The sequence below is a fragment of the Bradysia coprophila genome, chromosome II (genome assembly GCF_014529535.1).
Source record: "Bradysia coprophila strain Holo2 chromosome II, BU_Bcop_v1, whole genome shotgun sequence".
Taxonomy (NCBI): domain Eukaryota; kingdom Metazoa; phylum Arthropoda; class Insecta; order Diptera; family Sciaridae; genus Bradysia; species Bradysia coprophila.
In genome coordinates, this window is record NC_050735.1 from 5,917,485 (window position 1) to 5,941,907 (window position 24,423).

Consider the following 24,423-nt stretch of genomic DNA (forward strand, 5'->3'; position numbering starts at 1 on the left):
TTTTTTCTACACTCGGTATTATTATGTCGTTCTGGTACAAAATTTTTCTTTTGCTACAATCGCACCTGCTGTCAAACACAATAACCGCACTAATAAATAAACAATTTTGGAAGTTTTGAAACTAATAATCACTTTTTTATTCAAACAAAGTTTTAATTTTTAATGCACGACACACTTATCCGTTCAAAAATATTTTCGAAATTTTTCAAAACAAAAATCACAAAAATTAATCTGACAGATTCTGTCATCAAAATCAAAAAACAACACTGTCGTTCAGTAACAAGTCAAATACGTCAATTACTCAGCCCTCAGTTTTAACATTTCTCTGCAATATTGTGGATGAGGTTTTTAAGAATAATAACAAAGTAACGCTAGATGGCGTCGGTTCAACTAAAGAGAAATCGAGACAGAATAGGCAGAATAGTCATAATCCTATCCCAGTTGGAATTTGACACTTTCAGAAAATGTCGCTATATTCATTCAATCGCGTTTAGTCAGAGTTGCAATCAATTAAATTTCGACTCATTTAATAAAATCATTCGTTGTAAATAATATTCACAGTGCTAAAAGCATCAAAATGTTGTAAACCAATAAACTTCAATTCAAATCAGTTACATGTGAAATTGGAATAAATGAACCAGTGTCAGTGTTGGACGTGAATGAATGAAAAAAAAAAGTTTCTTTTGCATTTTTTTGGTTTAGAAAATTGTCAAAAATATTATTGAGAAGTGAGAACTACGAAAATTAGGCAATTTTTTATGTGTTTATTTAGGTAATAGTAGTGGATTTTAACGAGCTTTTACGATGGGATTACTGTTTGCGAAACTGTGGAGCCTCTTTGGAAATGAAGGTCAGTAGAAAACATATGTTTTGATCGAAAATCGGATTTTGTTTTTGTAAACTTTTTTTTTCTCCACTGTCTGTATCACGTACTTATAGACTTGATGACCTCGCCTTGTGTGTGACTGAAGTATATAATAAAATTTGTTTTAATTAGTTGTTTCGCATATCATATAGACAAACGAATCGAATTGCGTATACAAATAAAGAGCTAGATCAATTGGCGAAAATTTGTAATTTTTACTTTCTAATTTTGCATTTACGGACTGACTGGTGTGCCCGTATATGAGTGTGTTATACAAACATATTGGGTTGTTTCTTACCTCATTCCATTACCTTCTCTTTTCACTACAATTTTTTTTTTCTTTATTTATTATTACAACCAGTGTTACGTCTGTGAATGAAATCCCAAGTCAATGACTTGTCAACGCAAAAATAATTGTAACTCATTCCTCTAAGTTATTATCAATTAATGTGGTTCATAGGTTAAGCAGTACACACTGCTTAATTTTATGAACTGTTAACATCTAGACAACAAAGATAAAGGAACGCTTTAGAGCAACAAAAAAATGCTCCACATTTTGTTTTGTGTTTTTGTTTCGCTTTTTTTTGAGTTATTTATGAGTGTTGTGTTGGTAAGAAATTCGTTGTTTAAGTACCTACGTACATCTATATAACACTAATCGAAATATAGACCGAACAATCATTTTCTTTGTCTCATCTCTGAAAAATTTCATTGCGATTTGTCAACAACGATCAACGAGTTTCGCACCAAAACAAATTGTTTATTAAAAGAGTAAATGCGACAGCTTGCCGAATTTCTACCTGATGCGTCACAAAGGTTTTTGGAGAACATAAAGAAAGGTTCGTTCATGGCAATTTTGGAATGTTTTTGTCTGCAAAGATGCCAGGTTGTAGATGCATTTTTGGTTAGCGAAACTACGAGCAGATACAATCATTTCTATCTGTGAGTATAGTCTAACAAATGACACATGACATTGACGTAAATCATTTTTTTTTGTTTACAACTCGATTTTAATAACAAAAAATTATTCAAATTTGTTGTTTTTGTTTGTTAAAATTGCGATATTAACTATCAAAGCCGTTTGTGCAACCAACCATAACTGAGTCTTCTGACTATTCAATTTGACGTAACACTTTCAGTTATAAAAGATAATTTTGTTTGAGATAAGAATTTAAACGTTTTTTCATGTGTGCAGTGGGAACAACCTTATTTTCTCCACTCAAGGGGCCATTAGCATTTTTTCTTCCGTGGGGAGAAAATAGAATTTTTCTCACATGAACTGTCAAATTGGGTTTGTTTTCAAAAGTTTTAGAACGTGTCATGTATAGAAAAGTGGTTATTCAACCACTCACACATCCATAAGTTTGATCCAAATAACTGTAAACCCAAACTTTGACAACACTAACGACAACGATTTAATCAACAGTGGTGAACATAACCTAAACGTCAACCAATTTCGTTGTAAATTTTCGTTAAAATTTTCGCTCGGCAACATGAAAGTTGAGGTTAAGTTGCCTTCTGTGGGTGAAATGACATTGACATCGAAATGACTGTGTAACAAACCTATAATGTTGTGATAACATCGAGGAAAAGGAAGAAAATTCCAGCTCGAACAATTCATGGCACTCACTTCGCACTTGGCGTAAACTTCACTCTCGATGGAATTTCCTATTTTCTCCCCTAGGTAAACAAATAACTTTTTCAATAACGGTTTGTGTACTCGTCCTGAAACATTTGATTCACTGATATAACGTCCGGTTGCTTCCGGCAATCAGTTCAGTGAATTCACAATTTACTTCAGTCAATATTTCATGAAAGATTTTCACAATGACTATTTATACAGCAACCCTATGAACTTTGTATATTTTGTAATCTGTTTAAACCTCTTGGTGTGCACACAATGTCTTATCGCAATAACTGAAATTTGGCAAATCATATCAGCATTTGCGTGAATGCTTCATTACACGTTTACTGAAATGAATTAAGTGCTCTGATGCGAAATGTGAATATAACTCGTATATGTTAAATATGTGCACAATTTCGGTTCGATAACTCACCTGAATACCAAACTGAATACCGAGATTGTTCGGTTTTTCGTAATGTCTGTGTGTTATAGCTATGGTAATCGTCAGTGAGAATTGAAAAACAATTAGCACTGGCGTAAGAAAAAATTAAAACTAAATTAACATTACGGCACATGTAATTGGTGCCGTACTAGGAACACATTTAATTGTTGAAAACATTAATGCAGTCAGAGGCAGTGAAATTTTAGCATGAATTTGCTTCTGGTGTTTTTCAGCTGATCCACACATACAATGAAAACTTTTTATACTTGCACGCGGTTCAGTAAATCTCGTTAAGTTTTTGTGAAATTTCGTTAAATTTTTGGGAAATCTCGTTAAGTTTTTGGGAAAGCTCGTTAAATTTTTGTGAAATTTCGTTAAATTTTTGTGAAATTTCGTTAAATGTTTGGTAAATCTTAATTCCTCAAAAATGTATGTGTGTCCAGTCCACTTCCTTGATAATGTTTTGTGAATACAGTGGTAATTATGACTGTAAACCACTCTCAACCAAATCCAGTTCAATGTAGAATTTCAAAGTTGGTGCGAGCATCGCACAAAGAAAACTATTGTGAAAAGCAGAACAGTAACATCAATTCATCTGCCCCAAATTGTGTAGAAATAGAGAGATAAGGAATTTTTAGTCTGAGGTATGTTGCTACACAAACCATTTATTTACTCGGTTAATTTTTGTTTGTTAGTAAATAATGGCAAAGGTAGATTTTTCGGTTGATATATTCCGAATTTAAGTTGAATATTCTATAGATTCTATAGATGTGAATAGAATTGTTTGTAACGATGAATTGTCGCATTGTGTATGCATGTGTGAAGCCTAAAATGTTGATGAGTAAAGATTCTGCAGCGTTTATTATTTTGGTATAGTGAAAACGTCTACAATTGTGATAATAACTCAGTCAATGTTTTCAAGTCAAGCTATCTGGTTCTTAACCGGAAATTACCAATACCACTAAAGGTTTTGCAAGACTGCTGCACTCAGGTCAGAACATGTTTTTTCATCATCTTCACTTCCTTTTTCTACGTATTTCAATTCTACGTTCAATTCCGGGAGAGACAATTTCAGCATCATACAAAAACACATGCACGTCAAGTAGAAAAACATTAAAAATTCAAATAAATTCGAAAATGGAAAATAACAGAACCGAACCACCTGTTTCGTGTTTGTGTATTTCATTGAACAAATAAAAAACATGAACAACAGACGTAACTATATGACGTCATTTAGCTGAAGAATAAGATTGAAAACGCATTAGGGACCGCAGTGTCCCAATTAACACATTATGCAAGCCAAACTCCTTCAAATTAAAAGATGTCAATTTAATTGAATCGCTTTGTTTCAACCAATTCAATAAATATTCAACTAAGAATTGCCACAGAATGCTGAAACAAGATTGCAAAAAATGTTTTAGTCAATTGAACTGTTTACAAAATATGATTAAAATTAATGGACATTTGAAGTGGTTGTCTGATATATCGTGTTGATGATATAGAGTATTAGGTCTTTTGTTGACGATTCAATATTTGAAACGTTAATTTGAGACTCTATAATGATATCGGCATATTTGTTGATATCTGTATCGGTTCGGTGATCATTTTAATATCACAACAAAGCCTTTGTTCGACTGATTTTCCGTTGACGTATACTTATACCGAATAATTTCTCTGATTGCTCGATTGTAAGTAATTACCAAGTTGTGAGATTAGTTCTTTTCCAATGGTTTTGGGTTTTTATTTTTATTTTTTTAGAACAAGAACTTTCCAGTATAGTGAAATTACAACTTTATATGTGAGCAGGAAAGTTTTGTAGATGGAACGGACAATGTGACGTTATTATTAAAAGTTTTTTAAAGGATAAATAAGGAAGGGACGGATCGATTTTTGTTGTGATTTTTTGTCACATATTAACTGAAACACGAAAAATAAGAAACTCGTATATCGGGCATTCTCAAAATATTGTCTCATTTTAAAGATTTTACAAAAAGAAAATGTATGAAAAAAGCACTTCCCACTCAATTTGACACCCAAATCACATCGGCGGTAATCTTAAAAACTATGTTTTACCGGAAACGCTTAAGTTTAAATGTGTGTACGTTTCTTCTGAAATAAATTATTGCGAAAGCATCCACTTTTGAGGAGCTTTACGATAACACCTTCATTTAGAGGGCTGTCACATCCCTTATTAAATTGAAGACAGAGATTGTGAAAAATAATTTTAAAATCGATTCCCCTCGTCTGTCAGATTCCCCATCACTTTATAGAGACGTAGCCAATAGATCGAATTTAATATGATTTGTACTTAGCCTTCTGTTGCACATATCGGTGCTTCAGTAATGAACGTAAATATTCAAACTTAAATCTCTAAACAAGTCCACTTCAGGTTCTGACTGATCCTCACTGGACAGCAACGGAAATTATGCGTGAAAAAGCAAACCTGGCCCTAGGGAAGTTTTTTCTCGTAGAGGAACGTAGACTCCGCCGAACCCCTGGGAAATCAATTTCCGCCGTTCGGTTCCTTCGGCCTATGTGTGAGGTGTACAGACTATACCTTAGTTGTTATGTTTTACTCAGTCCGAGTAATCTGAACCAGTGAATTCAGACTTAACATTATTATTGTCATAAAAACATAAAAATACAGAGAGTGAAATGTACAGAAAAGGCTTGTATAATTTGCATATAGCTAGCAAAACATTAGATAAGAAACTCGCTCCGCTTCCGCTTATAAGAAAAATTGGGCGGAAAAAACCGACATTTTAAAACTGTGTCCACTAGACAATATTTTCTTTTTTAACAAATTCCTCAAGTTGCATTCTTTTAATTATGCTCCTTAACTCAAAGTCTAACCTAAATCTAGTACTGTGGGAGGAATACACATTCAGGTGTCTTTCCGCAACAGCAAAATAAGAATCGTTCGAGAAAAACGTTTCTAGGATTGATCGGCTGTATATGTAATAAACAGTTCAAGGCGATACATTTTCTGAGTTAATCTAGTGCGAGTTTTCAATTAATTGTATTCAATTTCAAGCCTAACCACATTTTCATTATGTAGAAAAAATCTTTCATTTTCTTGCATTTATTTTATAATTGAACTGACAATCGTGTATAAATTGTTGAATCGTTGTACTCCCAACATATTGTTTGAAATGATCTCAGTTTGTGGCTTTCTCTATCTATATATGACTTGTACTTGTTTACAGGTCATTTTGTCCGAAGAAAAACCTCCAGATACTCTACAATTCCACTATTTCATTTCTCGTAAATTCTTGATGAATGGACTGTGAGGTAGGCAACCCACCACTGTGATTGTCACGACTGAGACAAATAATAATAGTCCATTAAGCAGCGCTTTCGTTCTAAAAAAAATCAAATGCAGTGTCGGTACCCGAGCCGAAGGCAAGGGTTGCATGCATACTCGCTTAAAACGCATTTTCTATGCCTTAGGACAAATCTACAGAATTTTTCTCCTAATTTGGTCACTTTGAACGAAAAGTCACTCCGGGCTACAACTCGCGAAATGGTCTACAATCCGGCTACTGTCCGCAACAGATACGGATCTGTTTTGAGTAACTGTTTTTAGCCACTTTTGCATGTTGTATTCGTTCTTGTAAAAGTGGCTAAAATCAGTCAAAAACGAATACTCGAAAACTCGAAAAGACATTTGAAAAACCTTCGTTTTCGGCCGCGAAACATGAAAATAAATGTTCCCCGACATACGTATAGATCTTCTCCGTGCCGAGGGCTGTGTAAGTTAATTTATACACATTACACATTGACAAGGCGAAAGTTGCCATTTTCTTAATCTGTTACTTCTGTTGTTAAAACTATCACCTTTTTCCTATGCAAAAATCTTTTACTTCGTTTGTTTTAACAATAATTTCGCTTTATAAGACCACATTATGCGGAGGTTATCGCTCATTTCTGTCGTTGCTGTTAATAACAGATGATTACATGTAAGTGCATTCTTATTTCTGAATGGTTTTCTTATAAACTACAATGCCGGTTAGTCTTAGTGGCTCCTCATCGACGTACGAACATATTTCGACCAAATACAATGTTTAAATGTACGGCAAGAATTTCTCCAGTGTCTCATTAATTTAAATTTAGAAATTGTGTCAATTTATAGAGTCGGCCTTTAATAAATTAACAACATATGTACAGCAACTTCTTTACTACAAGGTTTAATTCCGTTCGCTTAACACACATATTCCCACACTCCGATTGTATCATATAAGTAAACTGAAAAATTTCAATAAATAAATTTTCCTTTCATGACATCAGAACACAAACTTGTAATGGTCGGCCTGGATAATGCGGGTAAAACGACAATTCTGTATCAATTCCTTATGAACGAAGTAGTACACACCAGTCCGACAATTGGATCAAATGTCGAAGAGGTAAAAATTAATTTGATTGATTAAAAAATCGTAAACCGATTGAATGGTGTGCTTTGTATAGGTGATATGGAGGAATATTCGATTTTTGGTATGGGATTTGGGTGGCCAGCAATCGCTTAGGGCTGCATGGAGCACATATTATACAAATACAGAGGTAAAATGACGATAAATTGGAACTGCTGCCGGCGGCATGAAGTTAATTTTGATTATTCGATTTTCGTTTCAGTTTATTATTATGGTTATTGATTCGACTGACCGAGAACGTTTAGCTGTTACACGCGAAGAATTGTACAGAATGTTACAACATGAAGACTTATCTAAAGCTAGTTTATTAGTATACGCAAATAAACAGGTGGGTTTCGAATTACACATTTTTGACCTTAGCACACATTTTAATATTCCAAGTGCATCGTCTGGTTGAGAGTTTAGAATTTCTTAATCGTATGTTTATAGTTATCAATTATGAAAACAGTGATGGTCGTCCACGCCAGTCATATGCACGTTTATTGCTATCTAAACTTCCGTTTTACACTACTTCATTAAAATTGCGCCAAAATTTTGAAAAAAGTTGCTATCATGAGACTTTTTCAAATTCACTCTCAACTCATTCAGCATTGCACCAAATCGGCAACTTAAGTTTTGCTGCAATCGAAAAAAGTCAGTTAAAGCATAGCATCAGATTGAAGGAGAATTATTGAACAAAAAATGGAATACAAACGCGTCGCGTCGAGGGATTTTCGAAAGTCTTCGATAGAGATCGGTGAACATGGTCTTCTTTAGTTGTCCAGGTTAACTACATTTTTGAAACTTCAGAAAACATAATTTGCTCATTTTGCTGAAATTTGAAAAATGTGGGAAGTTAAGATAGCCAAGGAAGTCTGCGTAGACCGTCTTCACAACATTCTCCTTCTTTGGCTCAATGGCTAAATCTTGTAAATGGAAGACTGGAAGGATTTGACTTTCTGGCCGATTTAGTGAAGGTACCGGGAGAATTCACAAAGTATAACCGGGAAGAAATCATAACTCGCACAAGCGCATTAGGGAACGTCATGTCATAAATGACGTCCCCTTCTTTCAGTGTTGCCGTCAGATTTAAATCATCAATAACTCGAGCGTGCACTTTTAAATGACAAATGCCTTTTATTATTGTGAGGTTAGCCATAGATTAGACTAGTAAGCAATGCAAAATTATCGTGCTATTCATGATTCATAGTACATGATTCACGGACTTCAGTTCTGAACATGCCATTACTCATGGTTTCAGTGTAATATGCATTTCATAGACAAAGTTGTCAGCTTTTAGCAAGAAATTTTTCTGAATTATAGAACGTTATATCCACATAGGATGTCAACGAGTTTTAGACATTAACGTGCTTCGACTGTCATTCAGCCGGTCCACTCCACCCACTCATACAAGCAGTTTTACTTATACACATTTATACGGTTTTACCTCTACCACACACGTGCGTGTAACTATTCCATCCGTATAGACAAGAATAAGTTTTGCTTGTGTGAGTGTAACAGCTGAATACAATCCACGTATAAGTTTCACTGACTCTCCCTGTAGCAATATCCAATAAAGTTTCAGCTAATTATCTCTTAACCTCACTCTCGTATAAGCGTATTAACTCGTACAAGACAGCGTACCTGAATCTCTTTAAGTGATGGAAGTAACTAAACTCCAACATTTTTGTAGGACTTAAAAGGATCAATGTCGGCGGCAGAAATATCTCGACAGCTCGACCTGACTTCCATTAAGAAACATCAATGGCACATTCAAGCGTGCTGTGCGTTAACCGGTGAAGGGTGAGTGTGTTCAACCATAACAATGTCATGGGAAACAAAGTTAAGGTTAAAATGATTATTTTCCAATCAGATTGTATCAAGGACTGGAATGGATTGTTCAGCGCATTAAAAAGAAATGACCCGATGACTAGCCGACATTATCGAGCAGCTAGAGTTAATTTAATTTGCCAACAACAGAATAATAAAGAAAGAAAGAAGAAAAAAAAAACTATTAAAAATACCGTGGACTTATCGAATCCATATAGAATCGTTAATGAGATTTAAGTTCTATAAAAAAAAAATATTTTTGGCGTAAATTTATGTTTATTTTTCCAATAGTCACGAGGAGATACGAAATTAGAATAGGCTGACAAAGTGCTACATCAAGAAAAGAAAATAAGAACTAAACAAAAAAAAATCAAAGAAGAAAATGGTGTGGCTATTATGCATTCGAATTTGACGATACCTTCGCTTAAATTTGTGATAAAACAATGCCTCCTCCGCTTGTTGTATTAGTTACGAATTTGTTTAAGTTTCTTTCAACTATGGCTTTCCTATTAAAAATTATTTTTGCTGGTTGCAGAAGGAAAACAAAAGATTTTTCTTCTAAATGTCCAATGGAAGTCATACACTTAAAAATAGGCAGAAATTAACGGTAGGTAACGATGGTACATTATATACAGTATAGAGTAACGATACTCTGATTCCGTTTCCATTTTTGTAGTGTAAATGCAGTTTTACACACTAAAATCTATAAATTGGAAACCCAATTGTTTTCAATGGGAAATGTTATACACAATAGCAGCCCGTAAATTAGTTTAATTTCATCCGATTAAAATGGAAATCAATTTCTGAAAATACAATTTTTTTAATGGAAAATCCCTCTACAAATTTAAATTATTCATTAGTTATGATGATCACTGTAAATATTTATATAAATCTATATAAAGAGACTAACGAGAGGTATAATGTAACCAGTTCATTTTAATTTTAAAAATAGATTTTAGACTAAATTCATCATTTTAAACTTAAGGTGAAAATTAAAAAAAAAGAAAAATGTTTCAACTCGTTTGTGTAAAAACACGCAACTCTAATTACAAAAATTGAACGAGAAAGAATTAATTTATAAATTGATTAATAAATTGTTGATTTCACTTTTATTTAAAGAGAGAGAGAAAAAAAACTTTTTTTATTTGCGCGTAATGGTCCATTAATTTATTGATTCGTCTATTGATCAATAATTGGTGAGATGTGTTAATATATTCAATGACCATTTGTTAAGCGACTCACCATGACGACAGCAGGCTTAACTTTTTTGCTGCATAATATGAGATACAATTTCACAGACCAAAGTACAGGCAATGACATTTGTTGTCTACACTCGCGAAAAATTGAGATCTGACATATTTTTCTGATTTGTCAGTTGTTGTGATTTGTAATTATTCCCACATTCAACAAATAAAAATCTAGAAACTCAAACACTGAATCTAATCTAGATTTTCATTTGTTAGACTAAATGCGGGGACAATTACAAGCCACAACAACTCCTAAAACAGAAAATGTGTCGGATATCACTAGTCCGCGAGAATAAGTTTCCTTCAGTACTTTTAGTAGCTGTGCCACTCATACAATCACATTGCTTATATGCGAGGTTACATAGCTTTACCACAAGTGACTTTTATAACGTTTATTGTTTATTTATAACAGTGTGTTTGTATTAACCAGCTGGTAAAACATCGCAAGCTTACCGAGACACTGATGACATAACCTCTGCAATTTATCATCGAATGTGTCATACGTCTCATTATTTAGGTACATTGAACAGATATATGGAAAATCTTTCTTTACTAAAGCCAGAGCCCTGTCGATAACAGATAACACTTCTTTGAAAACGGATCACACCGAGTGGAAAACCACTCTTTTTTATTGATGTGATTAACATGATGACGAATTGGTGATTAACCAGCATTTGACCGGGGGAATTGTCGCAAAACTACAAATAAACGTGAAATTTAGCGGTTAATCAATGTTAATCATCGGTTAACCGTTTGGATTCACAAAACTTATGTTTCTGATTAACTGATTAACCATGTTAATTACCAGATAGTGGTTTCACCCTCGGATCACACTGCTTTGACGAATAATCTCATGATTAACAATCAATACCTAGAAACATTTTTTTAATATTATAGACCAGGGCCCCGCGGCATTTTCAAACCCTCATTAGGCAACAGCGAAACTTATGTCATATACTAGCCGATACGAAATCCATTTGTTCTACGACTTCTATTTTTGAGTTCTAATATGGTAGAACTAGTACATGCACTTAGTTACACATCGCAGAAAATCCAATTGGTGATGAAATGAATTGTCGACTTGGCACGACTAGCTTTTCAGAGAAAAATTTATTTTTAAATTTCATTCGCCGTTTTATTTTGATCATAAATTGGATTTTTATTCACGCAGACGTACACTAGGTAAACAAACAAAAAATTTCATTTTTGGAACTGTGGTGTATTAGAGATGGTCGTAGCATTAAGACTGATTGGTATCACAAAGACACTTGGTCCGGACGTTATTTGAATTTTAAATCTCATTTGCCAACTGCCTACAAACGCAACACAGTCACACTGCTAGCAGAGAAGATTCTTCTATTGTCTGAACCCGAGTTCCACAACAAAAACTTTGAATTGCTGAGAGAAACTTTAGCCAAGAATATGTACCCGAATGGTTTGGTTGAATGTATGATCAAAAAAGCACACGAAAAGTTTACAAAGAATGGAGATGTGAAACCGATCAAAGAGAAACTCCCGATAGCTGCCGTACCCTATGTTAAAGGCCTGTTTGAGAAACTGAAGGCCATATGCAAGGATGACGTCATGCTGGTTGGAAAAGGCGACAACACGTTGAAGAAGTCTATTTTTAGTAGACTCAAAGATCCGACGCCAAAGTTACATTGTTCACATTTGGTGTACTGTATTCCCTGTTCGTGCGGGTACAAATACGTTGGCCAGACATTACAGCTTTTGAAGGACAGAATCTATCAACATAAGTACAACATAAGCATTAAGAACAGTAACCACAGTGCCTTATGTGATCACGCTATTACGAACAATCATACACCGTTGTGGGATAAAGTTAAAATTGTTGTTCGTGAAAGTCAGCAGAAGAAAAGAGACATTTTAGAGATGATTGCGGTGAAGAAGACACCGAATTGTCTGAATAAACACACCGATTGTATAATGTTATCTACTGCCTATAATAACGTGATTTGATGTTACTCTCTGTACGTAATGCTTTCATCTAGTAGAAATTCATTTTTGTTTTATCCTCTCTCTTTACGTTTTGATTTTGATCTAAATCGATTTAGTATTGAATTTAATTGACGATGCACACAAGTGCTTATTTTTGTGCTTTAAAAAATTGAGGTAAAAAAGAAACCTTTGCGCTGTATAATGATATTCTGTGTTCTCATTATGTTTATGTTTTTAGCCACTGAAGATGGTATCTATTTGGTACCGAAATTGATTTGGCAGAATAAAAGTATTTTAACTGACCAAATCCGATGTTTCTTTTGTGCTTCTTTGTGTAAATGGATTTGTGATTTTGTCTAATTTTGTGCTGCTTTTTGATGATTTCGATGTTTTTTGGCTAATTATGTGTGGTCAAATAGTGAAATAATTTAAAATTATTTAAAATTTATTGACAAAATCAAAATCGTTTGCTCGTGAACCACTTTTTCTTTGATCAATATGTACGGCTTGTACAATTCTATTGTTCTCTTTTGTTAACGGACATGTGCTTATGAACAGCGATGACTTTGTTTGGATTTACGATGAAATTTCTGGTACAATTGTTGTACAATCGTTCGAAAGAACTCTTCGCCGTATGGCTCTATGTCGGGACTCTTAATGAACCTGATTCTAATGATCCACGGATCTCTTGCCTGATGGCTCATGATATTATTGAATGTGTAAACTATCTAATTATTGTTATTTACAGCTGTAGCGGTACTTGGACTTCTTTTGAGCAAAACTAAGCTAAAATTCATATTGTACAGTGAATTTGTTTTGTAAGGAAATGCAGAATGATATTTTTATCGGTACAAACGGTACAGGCTTCTGTATACGCTTTGTACCAAAGCCAGTACAATGGGCCCAAACGGAGGCCCCCGTGCGTGCTCTACGCTAGTAGAGCGGCTTACTTTAATAAAAAAAAAAGTCAGAGGCAAGGATCATGCTGATCCACAAATACAATCAAAACTGTTTATACGGTTGAAGGTGCTACCTTAGAGTAATGTGTTCAGTTCCTGTGCTAATGACCTGAAAGTTTTTCTTAAAAAGGTGTTTTTTCTTAAAAAAGGAGTTTTTCTTAAAGTTTTTAGCCCCGTACGAAGTACGAAGGGGCTTATAGGATTACGATGCCGTGTGTAATTGATGGAATTCGAAGCAGACGGTAAGGGCAAAGTGTTTGCCTATGTTCATAGATAACGAATCCGCAATAAAAATTTTGTCTGTCCGTCTGTCCGTCTGTCCGTCTGTCCTTCTGTCCGTCTGTCCGTCTGTCCGTCTGTCACGTCGATATCTTGAGTAAATCAAATCCGATTTCAAAATTTTTTTTTCCCTGAAAGGTAGTTGAAATAGTGAGGCTAAGTTCGAAGATGGGCGATTTTGGGTCGACCCCTCCAGAGCTGGGGCCCCATAAGTGCTTTAACGTTTTCCAAAGATTTCTCTGGCCATTTAAAGGCTACACTTGTAAGTGATACATCAAATGAAAGGTATTTACAATCCCTATCCACAAACAAAAAGTTTATGGAAATTGGATGACCGACTCGTGAGTTAGACTCCTTGGTGTGAACTAGGTACAGGGCGGCAATCCGTTTTTGCTTGTAGGTTAGTCAAATTTGAACGGATTTAGATGGATTTTGATTTATTAGATAGGTATTGACCGTACTAATCAGGGGAAAAAAAGTTTATGAAATTCGGTTTACCGGAGCGTGAGCTAGGTCTCTGGGAGTGAGCTTATATGTGGCTACTCGGCCGTACAGTGAAGGTGGTGTTTTTTGTTAATATCTCGAGTAAAATTTAACCGAATTTCATGAATTTTTTTTTGTTTGAAAGGTACTAATGAATGTAAAGCAGCCGTTGTACTTTCCACCTCCTAACAAAATGGCCGTCGGCCGCCATTTTGGATTTTTGTAAAATCAATATAAATAGGTGAAAATGATAATTCCAAAATCACTGATCAGTGGGAAGTGTAGTTTGTGTTACTTTTGAAAGGAACGTCGTACGGAGCTTCGTAATTGCGCTATGCGCAATTTTTAAGACGTACACATTGCATAAGAATTTTACGACGTTTACGGGCGCAATAGGCTTACGGTAAGAGTAGGGCGACGGACGAAGTAGGGTCACGTGCGCAATAGATGTACGGGTTTGTACGGGGCTCAGTCGCAGCAAACGCTCCGACTGTTCTGACGGCTCGTTTCTTTGAACCTTCTGTTGAAGGTTTTGAGCTCTGTGTTTTTGGAGGCTTTTTGAATTTTTCAGATTCGGATTCAAATTCAGATTTAAGTTTTTTCTTGTGTTTATCTGGGTTTTCGGGTAGTACTTAAATGTTCTTCTAGTCCGTTGCTAAGGCGTAACGTAACGTAATGTACATTTCTTTTCGTTGTGTAATGTAAAATTGCACAACTAATTTGCTGCATAAAACAAAACGGGTCAATTTCTATTATTTTCGTTGTGTTTGTTGATATCGGTGGTAACTGTATGTAAAAGGTTCTACCTTCTACTTAAAAATCCTTCTTCATTTAAATTTTTCGCGCTAATTTGCCCACCAATTTAGTAGGGAAAAACTCACACTATCAAATTATATTATGTATTTCATGTCGGGACCACAAATTTTATGTAATTCTGTTCGTAATTTCCTCTCTAGGTAAATATGATTACTCTAAGCAACACCCCATACTCAGTTTAGCGGGACATCCATGTTAAAAAGGCAAAAAATGTACTGAAAGAATTTAAACGGAATCATCTGCCACTTGTGATGCAAATTTCTTTCTGTAAAATTTTCTTTCACAAATTTTTTGGGTCAATTTTTTGTTGATAAAACTTTTGCGTACAACGTACAATTCGTCACCCTCAGCGATATCGGTAAGATAAAGGACTTGCGTCACATTTACCTTTTAAGGGTTTTTTTTACTGATATCACCACTTTTGCAAGTATGTCATTTCGACAACATCAAAAAACGTTATGGAAATTACAAAAGTCTAAAGAAATCAATCTGAATCCCAAAATCTAGAAGCCAATCTTGGAATACTTCACTTATATCGAAAACACCCTAAATCTATAAAAAATCCAATGGAACTTAGGAAGTACCAGAGGAATCATCTGTCACCTTAAATTTAGGAACCAACCTTGGAACACCTCACTCATGTCGAAAATGACCCAACATCAAAAAATCTGTTGGAAGTTAGGTAGTGCCAGAGGAATCATGTCATCCCAAAATTTAGGAACCAACCTTGAAACACCTCACTTATGTCGAAAATAACCCAAATCAATCGAATAATCCGATGGAATCTAAGAAGTGCCAGATGCATCATCTGCCATCTTAAAATTTAGGAACCAACCTTGGAACACCTTCGACATAAATGAAAATAACCCAAATCTATCAAAAAATCCGATAGAAGCTAGGAAGTGCCAGAAGAATCATCTGTCATCCCAAAATGAAGAAACCAACCTAGGAACACCTCACTCATGTCTAAAGTGACCCAAATCCATCAAAAAAACAGACTGAAGTTGGGAAGTGCCTGAGAAATCATCTGTCATCCCAAAATTTAGGAACCAACCTTGGAACACCTCACTTATGTCTAGAATGACCCAAATCCATCGAAAAAACAGACGGAAGTTAAGAAGTGCCAGAGGAATCGTCTGTCATCGTCATCCCAAAATTTTTGGAACCAACCTTGGAACATCGCACTCATGTCGAAAATAACCCAAATCCATCGAAAAATCCTGGAAGTTAGGTAGTGCCAGAAGAAATATCTGTCATCTCAAAATTTAGAAACCAACCTCCGAACACCTGACTCATATCGAAAATAACCCAAATCCATCAAAAAAAACAGATGGAAGTTAGGAAAGTTAGGAATTAATACTTAATGAACCCCACAATTTCCAACAAGAAACACATCCCAAAACAACACACACCTTTCACCACGCTGTTCACGCTGTTCTTCATTTTTTAAATGCTGTTATTCATAGTGTCCAGCCCGTGTTCACATCATGCACCAAAATATACAACACACATTTTATATGGCATGGAAGCTCCAGCTCCCAAGATATGGGTTTTTCCATCTTTTGAAAATTCTCTTCTTATTTTTGAGCCATTACTAGCCTATAACCAAAATTTTAGGAAAATCTACAGAAATGTTTAGTAACTTTTCCATAGGAACTAACTATTTCGCTTATTTTCATACAAAAAACCAAAATTTTGAAATTCAATATCTCAGCCAAATTGTAACCTAATTGAATGTGTGATAGCTCGTTCAACTCGTATGTATTCCTAGATTCTAAATATGTAAGTTGGAGTTTTGCTGAAGTGTCTTGGGGGTGGTTCTGATATACTTTCATTACATGGAAGTAAGATAGAAAGGTAACTGATTTTATCAGCGGAAAATCTTACACACATTTGTCGATAATAATGTCGATGATGTTGATACCAACCAGCAAAATAAAATTCATTTCATTTAGTATCTCATCAGTAAACTTTTAATAACAAATTTAAAATAAATTAGTTCCAAAAAGCTTATATTCAAACTTCATTCACAAAAAATTATTTGGTGCGAATTGATGCGAACGATTTAACGTCCGTTTTAACAAACAAAAAGCTCTCAAACACTAACAACTTTTCAACATTGCATAACAAAACACGGATTCCACTTTACGCAAATTGTCATGCGATCTCCTCAACATATGTGGCCGGAAAGATGCCAATTTTGTTTTTCAGTGCTCCCAACCACCAACCGTCCTCTTGCTTCGCATGGACATCAATCAGATCACCTTTTGAGTTAAAGATTAGTTTGACTTTGTTTCCTATTGATCTTCGAGAGTTTAACGAAATATTTACCAGGATTCAATTCGAGTTCATCGTACAGCTTTGGTGTGTAATTGTACAAGGCTTTACAGCGACTGATTACAGCTGGTTGCTGAGTAGTTAACATTCTAGGAATCGTTTGTTTCTTGCTCAATTCTTCATCTTCGTCTTGAGACGAGAATTCGTCTGAAACGGAACATCGACAATTAGTTTACGAGATCACGAGACAGTTTTTCATAACTCACCGAAATCAGAGTCAGGCTGATTGGAACCCCCATCGGCTATGCCACGATCGAATACCGGACTACTCGAACCATTTCGCTCTTGATTATTTGTGACAACCACATTTTGATTGTTAAAATCTACGTTGCTCTTGCTGCGATTGAAATTACGATCGAAGTGCTTGATTAGAGTTTCGTTACGACTGTCCACGCAGTGTTCCGTTCCTCCGTCTACTATTTCCAAATCGTTTTCAGCAAATTGTTCCTGACTCATTCGATCGGCCTCGTCGCCATTCTTTAACCATAATGGTACCTTTAGTATGCTACGGACACAAATTGTTTGTGACATTACTGTTGTCGATACGTTCGGATGGCTGATTTTGCTTACCTTTGTTGCAGTCCAGTTCGATCTCTAGTGATCTGTATATGCGGACCCAAAGGATGTGAGCCTCTCGGTTTGTGATCCAGTTCAAATAGGGCAGATTGCAATTTAAAACGAGCTCCTTCCAGGTAAGTCAACATCGAACGGATCTGGAATGAGAAACGAATCATTTTTGATATATGTCCAAGATCACCTAGTTCGACTACTAACATGGTACAATTTGTCGGCAATGTTCTGATTTTCTGGAGTATGCATCGTATTCGATAGTTCTTTCAGTCCGTTCCGGGATTTCCGTTCTCGTTCCAAGTCAGTTCTAACCAATTGTAGAAGCTTGACCAATGCCTGATGGGAAAATGATTTATAGTTCGGCGGACTTAGTGGAACATTAAATCTATCGATAGCCTTACGTGCTTACGCCTTTCCCTATTCATAGCCAAAGTGGTGTGCTCACAATAGAAATCCGGCAACAATTGTTCACTTGGTCCTTCGGATGAACGACGTATGTTTTTCACCACGGTCAGATCTTTTTGCACATTGCATGCATGCACCACCGGTGCCAATCGGTCGACAATTTGATTCAGACTCGGATTCATTATATTGGAGAACTTTAAGTAGTCAGCCACATAGTTTTTGAGACAGGTCAGCCGTTGATTTTCATGGTTCTGTAAAATGGTCGAACCACGCAACACCGACATCTCCCATTCGACTCGCGCACGTTCGGCTCGTATGCATAATGTGTAATACTCAACATCAGCTCGCTTCACCAAGTCTTCAGCCTTTCGTCGCTTATTGTCCAGCTTGGCACAGTCTTTTTCGGCATTTTTAATTTCCTTTTCGGGAGTTTTGTGATTGTTGTGATGAAGAAGGGCAACCGATGGTGATCGTTGTATTCTGGGAATTTTGGTTCAAGATTAAGAATGGTATTTGGGGGGGGGGAATGCTAATCCAAATTTACCTAACATCCAGCATGGCATCTTGTAATTTCTCATTCTCACGTGCTGCAGCATGTGACGATTTTTTCGCTTTGGCTTCACTTGTTCTCCACTCGGATAAAATTCTTGCTGATTTATCAACGGTACTTTCGATCTAGCAAAAATTAAATTGAAAATCAATGTTACATAATTTCAACACCATCCGTGTGCAGTGCACTGTACACTCTGGTACATTATTCTTTCGAATTTGTATGCATACCGATTTTCGTGTCTTATGGTGATTGTCCAGTATTACTTTCAATGGTTTCACAATTTCCTCAACCATCGAATTGGAAAATTGACGATGCACCTCACTACGACTTTCCATTTCGGTTGCAACACCGCGCCATGCATCGGCTAAGCTGCCAGGTATCTCTCGACACGCTTTGCTAAGTTTTGATGCCATTTTCGATAGTGATTTTGAGTACAATTGTTCGGAATCCACTCTGTGGAGATAAATCAGAGATGAGGAATTTATGCGAATCGAATTTCTGTGGTAGCAAACACATTTCTGTCTAAAACACATCACGTTAAGAGAATGATTTTCATTAACTTTACTTGTGAGTTACGATAATGTTTCCTGCTGCTTTTTTGACAGAAATTATTTTACATTTCCAATCAAGAGCTAATTGTCAGCAGTAACATCATTAAATAATTCAATGACAAAATGCAATATTTAGGGTGGGTCGATTTTCTCATTTTGAATGGAAGGAGCAGACTGCCGGGCGAACTTTTCTGCAGTCTATTTCTATTTTCTATGTTATACTCTGAACTGCTACGCCAACAAACTATCTAAAGACCATGAAAACTATCTATCTATAATTGATGTACTTTAGCTAAGCTTTATGTAGTGATGATTCAATTGAAATTTCATTCTATAAAATTTCACACAAGGACTGAATGTTTCTATTTGTGTCATTTGCAAGACCTTTGTCAGGGTATAATTCCTTCCAATGGAACTTTGACTATGTTGTCAAAAGTTCCTTTCTTTCACCTTTATGTAGAGCTTCGACTATGTCGTGCCAAGAGCAATACTACGCCATTCCCTCTTAGCTTTACTATGTCTTGCCTTGTGAATAAAAAAAAATCCAATTTTAACAAGCATCCTCTTATATAGCAAAATGTATGATAAAAATATTGAAGTGAGACCTCACTTACAGGCTTTTTACAGCCCATAACAAGCTCAGGCTCGCCCATCGGCTCAACATAACTTGCAAACCACTCATTGAAGTATGCAAATACTCTCTGAGGAAAGTTAGGTCCTTAATTGATATCACGCCTAAATGTAGGCTAGTATTCAGTATTTATTTAAATCGTTGAAAACACCAAACTCACTGCAACTACCCAAATTATGAAGCTTGACTTAACTGTAGGATGTAACCAATGCGGTATAATCACTAGAAATCACTTCCAAGTGGAATTGTCTGACACGGGAACCGAACCCGGATATTTTTGTAAAAGGCTAATACGTAGCCTGAGATCTGAAATTCCTCATTTGCGACTCAAGATTACAACGCTCACGTTATGAAGAAATTCGACCAGAAAAATTCAGGCTTTCAATTTCAGACTACAAGTCAAGTTAAGTCTCATCTGCTAGCTCACAAGTGGTTCTAGCTTTTCTGAAAACGTTAAGACGCAATAATACTACAAAGTTTTCAATCATAATACAACAGTCAATTGATCTTATCGCCACGGCCCTGCCTGTTCTTGTGTCTAGTGATTAGGGTATCCTTAGGCATTGTATACTTTACACCTATCGCGTGTACAATGCACACCTTCGGATATTACGAACTTCAACACGATAACGTACCATCCTTAGATGGAAAAAGCCATTTCCTGAAAATCGGAAAATTAATGGCAAGGAGTGGGGATGGTGAACAAAAGATATTTGATCTGGATTTTTGATTCTCATAAAAGAGCCTACTAAAAATTTAATATAATAAAAACTTATTCGGTTCAAACGACTACAATCAAAACTAATTTTTTATTTAAAGCTAACGCATTCGTGGTCGTTATTGCTGTCGTACATTTTTCGAAAAGGATTCTGATGAATAGATATCATCAAAAAAGAAATATGAGACAAGCAAATGTAGGCTACAATTGTATCTAAGTACAGCTGACACTTACAACTAGTGACATTAAAATCTTACATTCCATGTCCCATTAAATAATTAGTGTTTCTGTGGTTTTATTTCTTAACTTCCTAATCTTCAACAAAATAAACTTCGTTTCAATGTATTATTATGCTGAGTAAATAATTAATCAGTCAAAAAAAAAAAAACCGGTGAAGGTGGTGCAATTCCTTGTGCCTTTGCTTACAAAATAACTGATATCGTTAGGGGTGACACATTTTGTGTGTAAAACCAAAAAACGTACGAAGAAAAATTTATCAAAGCAAAATTCTATAAAGAAAATTTCATTAAAAAAAAATAGTGCGTCACAAGTTGAAAATGTTGAAGAAATAACTGTAAGGAACATTTAAGGACACATAAAATGTGTCCTGGAACAAATGCATTCATAAAGAAAGCCGAAAAGAGATCACTGATTAACGTCTGACTACTTACAATAGTATATTACTTCCGAGGTTCCAAGTTGTGTATTTGATAAGTGTGGTGTTCCCCACTTGTCAAATACACAACTTGGAACCTCGGAAATACAATGCTTTACGTGATTAGGCAACGCTAACACCCTTACTCAACGTGCTGATATGTAATTCAATAATTTACGACTCCATGAATTTCTCCGAGTCGTTTGTATTATTAAGAACGATAAAATGATTCAAATGCAACGTCAATTTCGAATGCAAAGTGTTCACAAACTTTGTCCAGTGCTAAACTTTGCTAAATCTATTAAATTATTCAAAAAGATTCAAATGTAGCCTACATTGTAGGTACAAGTGAAACTTTATTAACTAAATAGGATCGTGATGACATTGTTAACTCGAAAGTGGTCAATTAAACCACGTCAGTTACAAACACACTATAGATTCACTATATGAATTATCTATTAGGAATATTGGAGGAATTTTACTTGCAGCTATTAAGCACGTGTTACAATTATTTACGTATCTGTTGTAGATGAGATTCTAGGCAATTTTGCAAATTATAACTCGACTGAAGTGAGGATGACAAGCGAAAGTGTCTGAGATCTACTGTCCAAAAGAGATACGTGCAGAAGGTTTCATGCAAGGACAACGAAATTACGAGAAATTTTGCTTTTTTCATTTCATCAAGAAATCAAGGGCAATACAGTTCTCAACTTTTCTCACAATATAAATAAAGGACTTCCTCAAGATACATTAGTACTAGGTTTTCCGCATAGGTATGAGAATCAGATCGATATAAATTGATAGGTCGTTTACTATAACTGTAACCACAAGTTAGAAGCAAATCGTTCACCACCAGTTTTATACAGGATTCAAGTTATGTGTACAATCAGTTTCAGTTTGGCAGACGGTTGCAGCGGTTCTAAAAGTTCTAAAAGAATGTTTGCGATTCAAGTTGACAAAACGATTCAGCAAATCATAAAAATATTTTACAGAATGGGAATATGGCAAATTGACCAAGAGTCTGAATGCCGTAAAATCGGGAAGAAATTATTTTACACTTATTTTGGTGCCCTGTTCCCAATTTTCTTTGCAACCAATTCTTTTCTATGTGTCGATCGAAATGAAACTGTTTTTTCAGTACAGGCTGTAATTTTTACGGCGGTTTTGCACGTAAAATTGTTGTACCTTCTATTCAATGAGACAGAAATTCTCGCACTTTTAAAGGATCATGCCGTTGTTCACTCAATTGAATATCGTGAAGAGTACGAGGAATCAAGCAACAAAATAAACAAATTTATGAAATTCGTTCGTCCCTATTCTGCGTCAATGTTTGTAGCTGCATTTTTCTTCGTTACAATAAAACTGCCACTGTTCTCCTCCGATAGAGGTTTGCCTTTTTTTATCAGTTTCGCATGGAACGATTCAGAAATCATTTATTGGTTGACGTACTTGTACGTGGTATTGGCAACTTTCTTGTGCCTCATATCATTCTTATTAACACCCCTAATTTGGTACATAATGCTGAATTATTCCATCGAGTACAAATTGTTGGGAAATAAATTCAAGAGAGTGGGAGTGAAAAAGAAAAATGTCGGCACAATAGCCACGACGCGGATTGACTTCAAATCACCACAACGAAGTGTGTTTGTCGCAGATTTAATTGTGTTGATAAAAGCTCATCGCAACTTAACCGAGTACGATTTCAGACTTTCCAACATCGATTTTAAATTAATTTTTCTTTCAAAAAACAGCACCATCGAGCGATTCAGATCTTGTTTCTCAACATTATTTTTGGTCCAAATCGCAACCAGTGGCCTTGTTATTTGTGCTTCAGTTTACAATTTAGCTGTTGTGAGTTTTTTTTTTAAATTAGAAAAAATCATCAAAATGTTGAACTCACAGCCTCATCTTAATTTAGACATCGAGCCAAACTGTGGGTCAAACAGAATTTTATATTATTACTCTGACCTATGGATTGTTTGACATTTTTTTGCTTATGTACCTGGCTAATGACATTACCATTGCGAGTGATCAGCTATCTTACTGCTTATATGTGTCCGATTGGATTGAGCAGACAGAATCATGTAAAAAATGTGTTCTCATAATGGGCGAAGTGTTGAAGCAACCGCAACAACTTGTCATCTTGATATATCCATTGAACTTAGAAACTTTTTTGACGGTGAGTGGACTTTGACTTTGAATTTGATTTTTCCTTTAGTTTAATTTCTCCATAACGAACAGATAATTAACGGTGCCTACAGCATGTTCAACATTTTGAAAAATTTTTAGTGAAAAGACAATAGAAAAGTTTACATGTAAATTAGTTGCTTGCCTCAATAATTTTCCTTATTGATGTAAATGTTCTAGATGCACTGTTCTTCACCTCTCCAATGATAACCAACATATGCCTTTGTAGTAACAATAAAGATGCACTTTTGAAATTCAAATATTACACGCACCAGGTCTACTCAAATGAAGTCTACTCGAAGAATTCTAGGGAAAAAAAATCTGATACACGAATCGAGCTTTGCATTGATAGCAGCCCGTGGATTTTGTTAATGACTGTGACTTTCTAACAAGCCCACACACAATAAGTTTCGAGTTGGCGTCTTGTCGTAATAGTCATTAATGTGCCTGAGTTCACGACACTGGCATTTTTGCACTAAAATCGATCTCTGTATAGATCAAAATTTTGACCACTGGCTGTGCGATCGCATACCACAATTTTGTGTGTTAACTAAACACCGCAAACTTCGCGAAACGGGGTAATTTTTGAATTCTTTGTTAAAAAAGAAAACGAATAAACTGAAAATTCGGACTAATAGTATTTTATTGCTATGTGAGACAAAATCGAGAATTACTTCGTATGTACATATTGTATATAACAAGTGAGCGAAGCGAACGCGTGTGTATACAATATGTACATAAGAAGTGATTCGAGATTTTTCTCACATAGCAATACGATATTTTATCTTCCATGTGTGACTATTTCATACATTCAGCGTTTCTGTATATAAACTCGAAGACATACAAACACCACTGAAAGGTTTGGCTTATGTGTATACAAAAGCATCATGTGTGACAATTAAACAA

At 35.4% G+C, this 24,423-nt stretch overlaps 3 protein-coding genes across 6 annotated transcripts in view; 1 reads left to right on the forward strand and 2 right to left on the reverse strand.

Annotated features, from left to right (window-relative positions):
• LOC119069183 (odorant receptor 94b-like) overlaps window positions 1-24,423 on the reverse strand; it is a 416,993-nt gene that overhangs the window by 221,480 nt on the left and 171,090 nt on the right. The window lies entirely within an intron of this gene.
• Window positions 434-9,435, forward strand: LOC119069386 (ADP-ribosylation factor-like protein 5B). Its single transcript, XM_037173443.1, has 6 exons — window positions 434-850; window positions 7,219-7,334; window positions 7,396-7,488; window positions 7,561-7,686; window positions 9,031-9,140; window positions 9,211-9,435. The coding sequence occupies exons 1-6, from the start codon at window positions 805-807 to the stop codon at window positions 9,257-9,259; spliced, it is 540 nt and encodes a 179-aa protein (XP_037029338.1). The 5' UTR covers window positions 434-804; the 3' UTR covers window positions 9,260-9,435.
• LOC119068848 (nostrin) overlaps window positions 16,868-24,423 on the reverse strand; it is a 52,294-nt gene continuing 44,738 nt past the window's right edge. For all 4 annotated transcript variants that reach the window (XM_037172694.1, XM_037172684.1, XM_037172675.1 and 1 more), the window contains exons 4-11: window positions 19,003-19,228; window positions 18,767-18,897; window positions 18,219-18,702; window positions 18,022-18,153; window positions 17,818-17,960; window positions 17,454-17,752; window positions 17,242-17,394; window positions 16,868-17,174 (exon numbers count right to left, since the gene is read on the reverse strand). In XM_037172694.1, coding sequence (XP_037028589.1) covers window positions 17,068-17,174; window positions 17,242-17,394; window positions 17,454-17,752; window positions 17,818-17,960; window positions 18,022-18,153; window positions 18,219-18,702; window positions 18,767-18,897; window positions 19,003-19,228 — 1,675 coding nt within the window. In that variant the 3' untranslated portion in view covers window positions 16,868-17,067. The remainder of the gene's footprint in view (window positions 17,175-17,241; window positions 17,395-17,453; window positions 17,753-17,817; window positions 17,961-18,021; window positions 18,154-18,218; window positions 18,703-18,766; window positions 18,898-19,002; window positions 19,229-24,423) is intronic.